This window comes from Myxine glutinosa, chromosome 13 (assembly GCF_964187855.1).
Source record: "Myxine glutinosa chromosome 13, kmMyxGlut1.1, whole genome shotgun sequence".
In the NCBI taxonomy this organism is placed as follows: domain Eukaryota; kingdom Metazoa; phylum Chordata; class Myxini; order Myxiniformes; family Myxinidae; genus Myxine; species Myxine glutinosa.
In genome coordinates, this window is record NC_136273.1 from 85851128 (window position 1) to 85866162 (window position 15035).

A 15035-nucleotide genomic window follows, 5' to 3' on the forward strand; every position below is an offset into this window, starting at 1 on the left:
ATAGAACAGAACGCGTGGGGCTCGCACGCAACAGCCATTTTGATGTGGTCGTGTGGGGCTCGCATATGCGGAACCGCCATGTTACTGCCTTTGTGTGGGGAGGTGAGAAATGACAATGGGATAAAATGTATTCAAAAAATATTTCACAGGCAGAAGTTTTACCTCAACGCCAATAATAAGAAGAGGTCAGGTTCTCACACGGAGGTTTATTCAGGTAACGCTGCTCGGTCCAAGGCCCAGTCCCCGAGAGACCGCGCGCATGCGCGAAAAACCCGGTGCACGGGAGCCGGGAGGAGCCAGAACCCGTGGAACATCCACGGAAGGGAGGATGTGGTGTATGGATAGAGTGTACCATTATGGATGGCATCGGCGATTTGCTTGTCCGAGTAAGAGTTAGGAAGAAAGATGAGAATGAAGAGTGCGTATATGAACAACGTATTTATTGCAATCTACTTAAATGACAACGCTACGATATACTTTTGAAAAATGAATGGATTCGTAATAGGAATCGGCATAGCGCCATTCTGGGAGTTTTACGTCTCGCCACCTGCTACACCTCTCTGAGTTACGAGGATTTATGCAACGTACCCCGAGTATCGCAACGTCACTCCATTTAACTTTATTAAAATGACGATAAAGACGGTTCCTTATATATCCTAATTTAAAATGTTCAAGGGAATAAAAAGACCATTTGGTTCACACCAGCCATGTTCACACCACTCGACTGTCCAATCAGCGGACGGCTCGCATCACCTTCGCCCAGCAGACGCCAATACGATGGCGTCGTAAGATGGCGTCGTATCGGCCGTTAATCGTATGCTTTTTGGCCCCAAAGTCGACTAATTCAGATTTTTCGAGTGTGGCTGTACGTGATAAACAAAGAGCGCGGTTCGTAGATCGTAAATGCATTAGTGCCGTGGGCATCGGGTCACTGTGTGCAGCGTAAAAGGGATAACAAAGTCGAGTCCTTACGGTATATTATTATTATATAGATACTTTGTGCACTGCTCCAAAAGGTGACAACGTTTGGCTGCCCATCTATTTCAGTTATTATTATCTTGTCACCAAACTGCTTTTGGATCTGTTGCTTCATATGGGGAAAGCTATAGGGCTCACCGTTAGTGTTAACTAAGTAGTCGCCCATCGTTTTAATGAGGTCATGTATGGTGGTTTGCTCCTCGTCATTTTCCTCCAAGTACTCAACAACTTCCATGAACGCTTCTGCTTGTACTTCATCTTGTGGTCTTCCCAGTTTGACATGCTTTGCAGATCTACCATCACTAGGAAGATACTTCTGTGGAATCTGCTTTTGAGTTCGGAAATTTACACTGCAACCTTGGTGGTAGATGGCATCAGCTGCATGAAGGTCATTGATGATGTCTATTCTAGCTTTAACTTTCTGGGCCCACTCATCATTCCTCTTTGTGCATGTGTGTAATACTGATGTCTGAAAGTCGAATGTTTTGACTGGTATCAATTTAAAGTCCACCCTTTTCCCACCATATTTGTCACCTGTACCACAGAACAGGCAGTGTTCACTATACTCAAATGGGGAACCTGTAGATCTCAATGTATGGCTTGCCTGGTTTTGACCTTCAGCCTCACATTCCCTCTTGCGCTTGTATGATTCTATCCAGTTTGCGTTGCAGTGTATTCGTCGGCATTTCTTGTGAACCATCTGTCCAGGTATGGTACTCGTGTCCACGCCTCTCTCTTCACTTGCTGTTTTGATCCCGTCACACCCTTTTTGAGTGAGAGTAGAACTTTCTTGGTCTTTGGATATGGATTGATGGCAGAGGGTACATTGGGGTTCATCCATCGTTGTTTAATCTGAAATCAAGAGACAAGAAAAAATCCACCACCAATCACTACAATGTTATTGGCAGCATCTTCATTTATTCATAATGTGTTCAATGACCTGAAATATAGTTGATTGATTGTTATGAATGGAGGCTATTTTGATATTATGCTAATTGGGCCTGTGCTGATGCTTAATGACGATAAGTTTTGATTATTGACATTGTTCTCATTGTGTTCCTTGACCCAAAAGCAAGTGCAAACCCAGAATTAAACCATTATTAGTTACAGGATATGGGTTAAGCTAATTTGTCACAGTGGCCATTTTGGATTTATGCAAATTAGGTGCGAACAAATGACCCAATGTTATAAATACTGTTAGAAACATGTTCCTTGACCCTGAAAAGATGGGTATAGACACCAGAATTAAGTCTCCACGAGTCTCAGATCCCGAGATATAGGCAAAAGTAGTTTGAATGGTGGCCATTTTGAATTTCTGCAAATTAGGCACTGTTCCACAACTTCGATTTTCCTATACTTTTAATATGTTGTTTTGTGAGCTATTCCAAATTAAATGCCGGTAAAATGGATTCTGTTGCACTTTGTTTTGGGTTGACCCCTTTTTCATATTTTGATTGGACTAATACCCTGGTGGCAATGAACCAACAATGTATTTGAAACTATCCAACTCAGTGGTAATATTTCTGGCTTCGACTTAAGTAAACCACAGCTGCAGGTTATTTGGCCATAATGGCGGCCACTTCATCGAAACCGCTGCCTTTGTTGAAGCTGGCTGAGAGTCCTAACCTTGCAACTCCTTGTCCGTCCATTTGGATCACGTCGGGGGCAACAATATAGCTTGGAAGAAAAGACATCCGAGGCTTTCATATTGTGATTCTTTATTAAATCGCAACGGTAAAAACTCTCAAAACCCCTGCCGGGAAACCCCGTTAAACCAAAGCTGAAGCGTGTTCACATATTATGAAACCAAAGTTAAAATGACTCGTGAGGTACCCGTGCTACGCACGGGTGGGAGGCCAGAAACAAACAGACAATGCAGAAACGGTGAATGCTAAAGCATGAAACCAATAAATTCCACATTCCTGTAGCACCTTCAGTCGCACGTCAGACATGGACAGCAAGTTTGTGAAGGACTTCCATGAAAAACGTCCCCGTTCGCAAACAAACGGGTACGTTTGTTCCATTCCCAGTCAATGGCGAATCTGTATATGGTGATCTGCGAATTCACGTTTAGAAAGTGGAATCCTTCACGGCATTTCGTCATTCACTTGAACTCGATATCTCTTTTTTCATTCCAAACAGCATAACTCCAATCACAAATGAAATAGCATTAATATGAAAAATAAACTTTTAACAACATTCGTGACATAAACAAATATTTCAATCCTGATGTGAAGTTCCGTACGGTTGGGTGAATACAATTACGAATTCAAAATCGTAATTGTATTTACTCAATTCCAATCATCAATTGATACGTTAACAAAACGATTAACAAGATTAACGTTTAACGATTTAGCATTACGATTGAATGACAGTTGTATTGGGATATTATCAAACCCTCGCATTGCCGTCATCTGTCCACTTCCGCATTCGCGGCAGGTTCATAATTGTCATCAAAATCTAAACAGTATTTGTAGAATTTCAATAAAAGCTACATCACTGTTTATATCGGTAAATATTATTCCATCGTGTTTGGAAAACTTTGAAAAATTGGAAAAACAATATGGCCTATTTTACTCCTAGGGGTCCGAGGAGTACCCACCCAAAATATCGTTGCGATCGGTTGAGCCGTTTTTGCGGTACCTTCGAACAGACAGACGGACATTTGGTGAATTATAGTAAGATGCTGTGACAGTCTTCAGGCCTTCAAAATGGCAGTCTGTGACTTGTTCGTACTTTCGATCTCCTGTAATCGATTCATCTGCGTTCAGCTCCTTGTTTATCATCTACTGCTGTTATATTTTAAGCTTCATGTTTGTTGCTGTCATTTGGTCACCCAATACCCATTTGAAGTTTTGTAATTCTCAATCCTCCGGTTTTTACCTGGCTCTTTGTTGAGCTTTTATTCTCTTGTGTAAAAATAGGAAGAATTCATGCAGCAGTTTGTTGATTAAATCAAAGTGAGTAATTGCTTGTTGCCTCGTTGAAGATCTGAAGGGGCTTCCAACATTGTGTTTCCTTTGTTGACTGCAAAGGAAAAGACAAATGACAACACAGGGTTACTCGAATTGATGCTGCATATGGAGAGGACACGTAGAGTATCTCAAAAAAAACCCTCACACACACACACACACACACTCACCTATGCCCACATGCACACACACACACACACACACACACACACACACACACACACACACACACACACACACACACACACAACGTTCAGGAACATAAAAAACCGGGTCCAGGAGCATAACCACCTGCATTCATGCAGTCGGTACGGCACTTTAGAAATGACCTATTCCACCTCAGAATGTTTGCGCGCATCCGCAAAACCCTTGGAAACGTTGGCATTCAGCGCATTATAATGTATACTGTGTGGAGACAAGTATTGTTACTCGAAATGGCTCACAAAGCTTCTGAAATAAACTGAAAATACTTGGAAAAGTAACCAAGAGAAAGGGCTGTACTTATGCACAACAAAAGACCTGGAGAACTTTTTCAGCTCGCCGAAGGGTGGGGGGAGGGGCGGGGGGGGGGAGCTGCTCATACTGCAAACTCCCGACCATGTGGGCCGGTGCAAGGTCCGAGTGGACGGGCGTGTGCTGCACAACGCCCCCAACGGATCGCTACCAGTGAATGGACTGTTTCATCTGGTGCTTCTGAACACTGATGGGAAGGACATATCCATGGCTTTTGAATGTGTTGGGTAAGTTAAAAATTACGATATTTGTTATTAATCATGTTAGAAGGTGGCGGGGAGGGAGGGACGATCTGTTGTAGCTCAAATGGCTGTTATAAATACATTGTTTGTTTGGTTCTGGGGCCAAAAGCGAAATTGTACTAGATTTTTGCAAATGCACAAGGTCAACCACATAGAGAAACACACAAGGTCAATCACACACCACCACTTGACGAAACCCTCACGGACATGACCCTCCACAAAGATGTACACAATCCCCCATCCATCCTCGAGCTACCTAATACCCTTACTCTACTATCCTGAACCATAAGTCTAACACAATCCTTGCACACACTATGTTATGGTCACTTGATCCTAAATGCTCTCCTACCTCCTCCTCCACCTCTTCCATATTAGGATCATCACTTAAAATGAGGTCCAACACTGCATTCCCCCTTGTGAGCCTATCTACAAACTGGGTTAAAAACCAATCCTGGACTAGATCTAAGAAATCCTCATCTGCTCTGCCCTAAAAAAAAACCCATAATCAATACTCTTCCCTTACCATATGCCCTCTGAATTCTCCTCCTTCATCCTCTTCCCTCACACCAGGAGCCCTATAAAACCATCCTATTAGTATCTTACTGTTTTTACAATCTCTGATCTCTACACATACATAATCCTCCACATTAATGCCCTCATTAATGCCACCACTTTCTCTCAATGCAATGCTGTCTTTTCCTCAGATTGCTTCACCTCCTCCCATTTTCTCCTTCCTATCACACGGATACACCTTGTATCCTTCTAATCCTGTCCTCCAGTTACTCTCCTCATTAAACCATGTCTCACTTCCTGTAACTATGTCGTACTCCTCCCTATATCTACTTTGGACTCAAGCTCTTCCATCTTATTATTTAAACTCGTGGCATTGGTCTAGAATACGTTTAACTTTCCCTTCCTGAAATTCTATTTTCCTCCCTGGCATTACTAATCACAATGACGTCATCACTTCCTTCCTGTATAGCTTCCTCACCCTCCGTTGACCGAAAAAAAGCCTAAATTCCTTCATCAATACCCACTGCAAACCTTGCTGCCAACTTTCTGTTTCGCATATGTCCATCATTCTGGAAACACTCCCTTTATCCAGAAAAATATTCCCACTGCCTCTTGACGCAAAACTCTACGTACGCGATGATGTAACCTCCACCCAAGGCCACCATTTTGGTATACCTGCTCATACATGGGGTTACCATGATTTCACTTTAGTGTAATCTCTCCGGCGTATGTTCATTAGTGTTAGAGCAGTAAAGTAGGCCCATATTGGGTGAAAGTACCATTATTAGCTTGATCACTTTGACTCTTTGTGATTCCCGTTACCTTGTGGTTTTGGGTAATGCTGATCAACTCCTGTCGTCCATGGCTCCTGAAGTCCTGCCCGTCTGTTTCCAGAAATGTTTTGGAAGGTGCGATCGATCGTTCTATTAAGGCAACCATTGGGTTTAGAGTTTTGTTTGAGGCTCAGGTTTTGTCTGTTGTGGTTTTGACTCTGACTAGGATTGTTGCTGCTGTGCTTTTGACTCGGGATAGATTTGTGGTTTGTCTTCGTCTTTTGCCTGGTGCTTGGGCTGTAGGTGTTGTCATGGTTGTGTCTTGTTGTTGGTTGGCTGATGCTGGTTGTTGTGTTTAAAGGGTCGTGTTTGAAGCCGGATTGTTTATGATCCTCATACAATCCATTGGAATTGGACCTCAGTGGATGTTTGGTGACCAGATCGTGGTGCACTTGATTGGACCGGAGCTTGGAGCTCGCCATGTGTTTGGTACTAGGGTTGGGCTTTGAGCTAGCCATGTAGTTGGCATTTGGCATTTGGCATGGTCCATGTTCAGAGATGATATTAGAGAATGAAAAAGGATCACTTTGTGTTGTTACTGGTAATGTGCATTTGTTAGAGGACTGGTGTTTCAGGTGTCGAGCATTTCTGTATTGCCTTCCAGCTGATCTTCCGTATGATTCATACCTGAGAGTACAGAGAAAAACCCACAAATACAGCAATTATTATCAAATAGATAGAACACATTGTGGATGTTAATGAAAATTCTTATATAAATATCTTCAATTCAGTGGTGTAGTGACTTGGTGGTGTAATGATTAGAGTGTTTGGGAGGTTGGGTTTCAAACGCTGGTGCCTGAGACTTCAGTGGGCTGATGGTCACCAAATCTTTGCTGAATTGGGGGAACTCCCTTGCTGAGCCCTGGGAGCCCCCCAGATCCGAAATCGAAGCCAGAGCGATAGTGCGGGCTGCTGTCTTTTATTGATGTGTCAAGTTTCAGAACAATCGGCCGGGTGATAAGGGAGGAGTAGCAAAAATAGGAAAAAGTTAACAGACAACCGGACGGGCGGACAGACATCCAGACATGACGACCCATTTTATAAGGTCATCTCTTCGAAATCGAGATGAGATGACCTAAAATGGTAGGTGATGCTTCCTTGCTTTAATGCTCAGCATTTAAAACTTTAAGAGCCTGCACAATCCCCATAAGTTGGCATCAGTGGGAGGAGGAAATTTCTCCTGAGGAAATGCCCCGCTAAATGCGGTGAGAAAGGCAGCGCTATTGTTGTGACGTCGCTGGTGCCCAGAGTACCCCAGGAAGTGACGGAACTTCCCCCAAGCTCAATTCATATAAAACTACACTGTATCTTATCCTGGTTGGTGGTGTTTGACAGCAGGGTTGGGTAATGCGCAAGTTCCTGATATGTGGACAGGGGGTTTATTTCTCTCTGCTCATATTTCAGTCACTGCGAGCCTTAAGGCCAGAGGCAGCCTTTGGCATTGGTCCTCTCTGCTGGTGTACAGACTCTCTCACAACTAAGACTTCTGTAGTACCTTCACGTGGTACCAACCATGAGTTAAGTACACATAGACACACGACGACTCCACCTAATCCTCAACAGCTGCGTTGAACCTTCCCTGATTTACATATCCTGCCAAATCACCATTCAAATCATACGCCATAACTCAACGGCCAATCCTTGCTAAAATTACAATCCAGATGCAATAATCACACTACACTATACTGTATACAATCATTAGAATACTTTCTATAAACACTTCACTTTTTTTCACTCTATTTTACATTGCATAAGCTCACTGTACACACTCTCCATTGCTCCACCACCAAGACGCCTCAAAACCACCTCAGTACGAACAACCACAACTACCACCTCAACTATAGCTCACGTACATTCCGTCTCCACCATCACCATGGACGCCTGCCGCGATGCTCAGAACACGGGAAAGACGGTGTGAGGCACGGCGGTGGGGATTTCCTTCACCCCTCCCTCCCCACCCTTCCCCCCATTCCCCACCCTCCCCCCCCATTCCCCCTTCCTCCCCCCCTTCCCCCTTCCTCCCCCCCTTCCCCCTTCCTCCCCCCCCTCCTCCCCCCCCCCTTCCCACTTCCTCCCCCCCCCCTTCCCCCTTCCTCCCCCCCCCTTCCCCCTTCCTCCCCCCCCCCTTCCCACTTCCTCCCCCCCTTCCCCCTTCTTCAGACCTCATTAGCGCAAGAACAAATAGGCGCTCAATGCCAGCCAGTGTTAATTGGGGAGATTGATGCATGCCACGGCCAGAAGCAGAATGAGCATGAGTCATGGTTGCGGTCTCGTGTGAGCGGTGCCAACCCAGGAAGGATCGGGCATACACCAATGGGCACCACTAATCACGCTAGCATCACTTGTGATCAAATCTAGCTTCGCCCTCACTAGGCGCTATATCAACAGTATCTCCAGACGCACCAGTTGTTGATGATCTTGGGTTGGGCGGTGGTATGTGGCAATAGGTGGGTCGGAGCTGGTTGGAACGGAGCTGGGTGCTGGAGTTTGCCGTTGGCGGAAGGGAGCACTGGGTGAGCGAGCAAGGCAGTCGCTGTGCAAGGTGCGACACATTCATTAGGACCAAGCCAATCCACACACACACGTTAAGGAACCTGTCATCTCACACAAGTATGTCTGTCTCCTCACATGTTCATTCCCTATCTCTTCCTACACACCGTCTCCCTTGGACACAAGAGCTCAACAACAGCGTCATTGCCGCTTCCTGTTCTTTTCAGGACAGGAACCACAGATATGCACCTCTTTCCAGTTTCCCCCTTGCCGCTCCTCACCCACACCCCTCACCCCATCCGCCCCTCCACAAGACGCACCTTAGACAGCAAGCAGTATTCCTCTTTTTACCCCCCCCCCCCCCCCCCCCCTTAGCGTGTGGGCAGCGTGGGCATGACGGCCCGTGCCCGGTGAGCATAGAGGTCAAAAACCACCTCGTTCTTCCCCTTTCTTTCTTTGCTCTCTACCCTCTGTGGATGATTCTGATGGGCCCATGTACTATGTTTTGGATAGGTAAGATATAGGTATAGGCTGCTCTTTGACTCTTGTCTTTGTGTATATTGTTTACTCCCTCCATTACTTGCAATTGTTCCCCTTGTACCTTTTTTGCATCCCTCCACCCCCCCCCCCCCTCTTTTGATTGATTACATGTATATTTTTGACAAGACATTTTGATTGCTCCTTAATTGTTTGCCATTAAAGTGTTTAAACAGCACTGCGTGCTCTCTGTTGCCGCATTTCACATTCACTTTGCAAATAAATCCCCCTATTGTTTAACTTTTTCCAATCTGTCTACAGTCACGTGAAAAAGTAAGTACACCCCATGTAACGTTTTGACTTTTTCAACATATTTCAACATACAGCTATTTGATCTTCATTTCAACAATATTGAGAGATAAAGGTGATATAATATAACAAATATCATGAAACATTTACATTTTGTAGTCCATTGTATAATTAAAATAAACATAAATGCAAATTTCGCATGTGGAAAAAGTAGGTACACCCTTGGCTCTAATAGGTGGTATTGCCCCCTTTGGCAGAAACAACCTCAAGTAGGCGTTTCTTATAACTGTCTACCAGTCTCTGACATCGACTGAGAGAAATTTTTGCCCACTCCTCCATCCAGAATTCTTTCAGCTGTGCGATGTTTGAGGGGTTTCTTGCATGCACAAAAAAAAACCAAAAAAAAAACCACCTTTAGAGGCCATTTTTCCCCGCAAGCGGGGGTTGGCCTTTTTCGGGAACTGTGGTTGTTGTTGTTTTTCGGTCCCCTTTTTGAAGCAATGTTTTACGGCCGGATGCCCTTCCTGACGCCAACCCTTTTTGCCGCCTTTAACGACAAACAGGGAATTACCAGTGAACTGGTACTCAATTAGCCGACCTCGGAAGGATGACAGGCTGAGTCAACCCCCCTGGCGTTAATTCAGCGATTGACCGGGATTCGAACCCAGGATCCTAGGATCCTAAGCCGGCACCCTAGCCGCTAGCCCAACACCAGGGATTTTTGCACAGCTCGTTTCAAATCCCCTCACAACATCTCGATGGGATTTAGATCCAGGCTTTGACTTGGCCATTCCAGAACCCTCCATTTCTTTCTTTTCAGCCATTCCTTGGTGGATTTACTGGTACTAGGACGTGCCCGTACGTGGGTGCCCGTTCCTTGCCAAAAAAAAAAAAAAAAATGTCTTCGCCCATGCATGCATGGGCGTGCCCATGGGCCCATGGGCGTGCCCGTAAGTGCGTGATGTGACCGTACAATGAATGTATCGTCCCGACGCCGCAGCTCGGATGGCGCTGCAGTTAATCGGGCCTGTATCGGCAGAGTTATTATAAACGTGTACTACAATCGATCGTACCTTACAACAATCAACACAGATTGCAACGTCAAATAAATGAATACGCTCTCAAATGTGCCGTCCGAGGCAGCGTCTGCTCGCCACGTTCAGCATCAGTACGTCGTCACTATGACTATCCGTAAGTCCAGAAGTGACGTCCTCATTTGACTGTCCGGAAGGTCGCATATCGCAGTTACGATGAATCGCAAATTAGTTTTAATTAGTTTTAAAACATAGTTTAACGCCAACATAGCGCCAACATAGTTTGCCAACGTGAAATAAATGAATACGCTCTCAAATGTGCCGTCCGAGGCAGAGTCTGTTCGCCACGTTCGGCACACGTGATAGCTCGCTGCTCTCTGATTGGTTGAATCGTTTTTTGGACATAGCTCGGTAACTACTTCTCCGATTAATATGAAACCTTGAAAAGGCACATCCTCAGGTCCCCAGCAATATATCTGGCAAGTTTCAAGTATATCGGACCCGTGGTTGTCGAGAAACAGCGGTCACAGACAAACAGACAAACACACAGACAAACACACAGACATACAGAGATTACTGGAATTATAGATAGATGTTTAGGGTCATTGTCATGTTGCAAGGTCCACCTTCGGTTGAGCTTCAACTTTCCGACAGATGGCCTCACATTATCATCAAGCACCCTCTGGTACAATGAAGAATTCATAGTGGATTCTATGATGGTGAACTGCCCAGTCCCTGATGCAGCAAAGCTGCCCCAAACCATAATATTTCCACCACCATGCTTTACAGTTGGTAACAGGTTCTTGTGGTCAAATGCTGTCTTTGGTTTTCGCCAAACATGTCTTCTGGTACTGTGGCCAAATAGCTCTACCTTTGACTCATCTGTCCAGAGCACATTGTTCCAGAAGTGCTGGACTTTGCCTTGGTGTTCATTGGCAAACTTTAGTCTTGCCCTGATGTTCTTTCTGGACAGCAAAGGTTTCCTCCTGGCACACCTCACATGTAGATCAAATTTGTGCAGCCTCTTTCTAATGGTAGACACGTGGACTTTGACATCAACAGTGGCAAGAGCTACCTGTAGGTACCGTGATGACATTCTGGGGTTCTTCGAGACTTCTTTCAGCATCTTGTGGTCTGCTCTCGGGCTGAACTTGCTGGGGCGGCCTGGCCTGAACAAGTTGGCAGTTGTTTGGAATCTTCTCCACTTGTAGATGATCTTCCGGATGGTCGAATGATTGATTTCAAATTGTTTGGAGATCTTTTTAAATCCCTTCCCAGACTCGTAGGCATCTATAACCTAGTTTCTGAAGGCCTCAGAGAGCTCTTTTGATCTAGGCATGGTGACGCCGCACACTTCAACAAGAAAGAGCAAACCAAACTAAATGTCTGAGGTTTAAATAAGACAGGTTCCTCCAAGATCCTCTCCAACGATGTTCTAATCATTTGCACCTGCGCTGGCGCACCTGATTCTAATTTTAGGTATTTGAAGTAGTGATAAATGTAGGGGTGTACTTACTTTTTCCACATGCAAAATTTGCATTTATGTTTATTTAAATTATATAATGGACTACAACATGTAAATGTTTCATGATATTTGTTATATTATATCACCCTTATCTGTCAATATTGTTGAAATGAAGATCAAATAGCTGTATGTTGAAATATGTTGAAAAAGTCAAAACTTTACATGGGGTGTACTTACTTTTTCACGTAACTGTATGTCCGTCTTTTCCCCTATTGGTCTAGCACCATCCACACCTCGTGTTAGCCTGGGAGATAATAATTCCCCAACTAATTCGCTCTAATCTGAAGATTCTGATGTGCACTAACCATTGCTCAGCCATGTACAATTTAAATCCTAAGATAAGCTTGGTGCATAACCGACGGCGTGAGACCTGGTTGGAAAACCACGTGACCTCTGGTAAACGGCAATGAGACGGAGGACCCTGGGGTACTTGTAGACTAATTGGCACTCACGGTTGATGAACAACCTGCTGTGACGTGGACTTATTCGTGCTCGGTAGCTTCAGGCCCCGTAAGTCAGAGGAGAACCGAGACTCACCCTCATAAGTAAACCCCAAAATCCCGGCCGTACCACTATATATAGCATGCTATTTCAAAAGGTTGTGAACGGATTATGACAAAACTTGGTGGAGGAGTTGGGTAGGTGACAAGAACAAGCCGATTATATCTTGGTTCACGTCCGAATCCACATCCGGCCTATCAGTGGGATACAGAATGAAAACTGTTCAGCCTGGCGGAGGTTCAGTTTGATTTCATCTCGAATGAGTAGTCCCACTTTTCGGCTTGGTCATTTCATCATGAAATGGCCTGTACATGTAAGACTATTAAATAGGAAGGTGGGGAGGTAAATTTGTAAAACCATACCAGTAATTTAGAAAAGTGAAGGTAGAGAATTGGAGAAGAGGTTGGTGAATGAGGGGTATAAGAATGCCAACAGGGATGTACTGGTTGATAAGAGAAAAGTGTAAGGAGAGTGGAGGAAACGTAGCTCGTGTAGTGTGGTGAGGTGTGGTGTGGTGTCAAAATTAGCCAAGCACTGGCATGGTGGGACAGATGGCATTCTTTTGTGTCTATGGTTCCTTGTGTGTTTATTTGTATATCCTTACAGTCTGTTGTTATCCTTGTAATCTGTGCACCACTCTACACAGAGCATTGCACCACCTCCAGAAGCGAGTAACGACCCAGCCCAGCCAATGTACAGAGCCGAGCCGAACTCGTACCTGCCACATACACAATGTTGAAATATTAACACCTTTCTTGTCCACATTGGACTGTGACACAGCTTTGTTAATTATAATCTCTCTTTCACTCTCTCTCTCCACTCTCCACCCCTTTCTCCTACCCTGCTTCTTCCTCTCCCCTCACGCTCCTCCCTGCTCTTTTCCTCTCTCCCACCATCCTCTCACCCACTTGCTCATTCCTTTTTTGTTTTTTTCCCCTCAATTTAACCACCTTCACCCCTTCCCTCCCTCTCCCCCCCCAATCCTGTACACATAATATACAAAGCACAAAAGAAAACATTCACTGATCATTGTGATTCGGTGATAAGCCTAGTTTACAAGAGTGAAAATATAATCAGACGATCAAGGAAATATCACAAATTGTACCTTCACTATAGATGTTTATACCTTCACTGTAGTTATTTGTTTTTATTTTTCTCAAACACATCATTTTGAACATACTGTGATACATATGCTTTTTAGCTGTGCAATCCTATATACAGTATATATTGTTACGGATCTCCGACGTCGGCTCTCCCCTTATCAAAGGGGGGTTAATCCCCTTGTCCTTATATCTGGCCGACGCGAGTCCTGGAAGTTATAACGTTCCTTCCGGTCGGTGGTAAATAGGGTTGTTGGTCGATTTTTAGTCCTATTACCTAATTACTACCACCGACCGTAAAGCAAGGGAATAACTCCCGCTCGAACCACGGATATTGATGGGATATGCCGAGCGGATAGCAATCCGCGATCCGAGCTGTTAACAGGTGACTAGACCCGATTCGAAGCAGTTGCGATCGTGCCACGCTTACCCAATTAGAGAAAAGACTAGGACGATCGGATAAGAGGAAACCAGGAAAATAGGAAGAACAGATGGGTTTATTAATTAAGTACAAAGAAGAAGAGGAAACGAAAGGAATGTACAAGAAAGAAAGAGGAAGGAAAAGTACACAGGGCAGTCTTAATTACAGTCTTAACTTATTCCCTGGACAAACGGGCCCATCTCACATACAGACACTCACACGGGGATTGCAGATGGTAGGGTGAAAGGTCCGGCGATGGGGTCCAGGCTCCAGTCCGGCTCCGGTCCAGCAGACGAAAAACCCGGCAGGCAGCTCTTCGTGTAGCGTAACGTGAGCGGACACTTATAATGACGGGGGGGAAGCAGGTATACTCGCGTACATAATATGTGCACGACTCGCGCCAAACGCCCCCTCCCCAATGTCCTGCACGCTGCAGTTCGTGGCAATCCTCTGTAATCACGACAGTCCTTTTTAATACCATCAGCGCTTTCCACAATGATCAATCCTTTATCACGCTGCAAATTGTGCCAGTCCTCCGGTAATCAGCGCCAGCGAGTTCCTTCTGCACAGTCCTTGATAAAGCGCATCAGTCCTTTTAGCACAAGCTTTCTACGAGAGTCCTCCGTAATCGCGACAGTCCTTTTAGCACAAGCTTCCTACGAGAGTCCTCTCCGCACAGTCCTCACGAGGGCTTTGTGCGCTGGCTTTTATAAGTCAAGCCAGCGATCGCTCCGCAAGCCACAACCACGCCCTGTCAGGCGATGTCACTCCAGCCCTGGTTGGCTGGTTATGGCTTACCGGCCCCGCCCTGATGGCTGGGTGATGTGGCCACACCTCCGCCCTGGCGCTCCGCCCCCTTTTCGGGCCTTACCTCGTGGGTTTCTGGGCTGGTTTGGGCGGAAGCCCAGCGAGGTTGCGAACGCTGCTGGCAAAGGAGCGTACCAAATTGGGAGGGCCGATGGGGCACAGACTGGAGCGCGCTTAATGGCGTTGCTTGGAAGAGGCTGCCAAAATGAACGGAAGGGCCTACTCTTATTTGATTGACACAACACAGATTCAGCTATTGAGGATGGCCTTATCTAACACATACTAAGAAATAACTGACGTCCTATGGTGACCTACGTGTT

At 45.3% G+C, this 15035-nt stretch overlaps 2 protein-coding genes across 3 annotated transcripts in view; both read right to left on the reverse strand.

The window, feature by feature from the left end:
- The window catches only part of PELP1 (proline, glutamate and leucine rich protein 1), a 359306-nt gene that overhangs the window by 152265 nt on the left and 192006 nt on the right, over nt 1-15035 (reverse strand). The window lies entirely within an intron of this gene.
- LOC137439070 (uncharacterized) overlaps nt 2680-15035 on the reverse strand; it is a 29610-nt gene continuing 17254 nt past the window's right edge. Inside the window, exons 4-6 of one of the 2 annotated variants that reach the window (XM_068134739.2) lie at nt 12992-13105; nt 6041-6678; nt 2680-4005 (exon numbers count right to left, since the gene is read on the reverse strand). In XM_068134739.2, coding sequence (XP_067990840.2) covers nt 3929-4005; nt 6041-6678; nt 12992-13105 — 829 coding nt within the window. In that variant the 3' untranslated portion in view covers nt 2680-3928. The remainder of the gene's footprint in view (nt 4006-6040; nt 6679-12991; nt 13106-15035) is intronic. The other variant, XM_068134740.2, reaches the window with a different exon arrangement.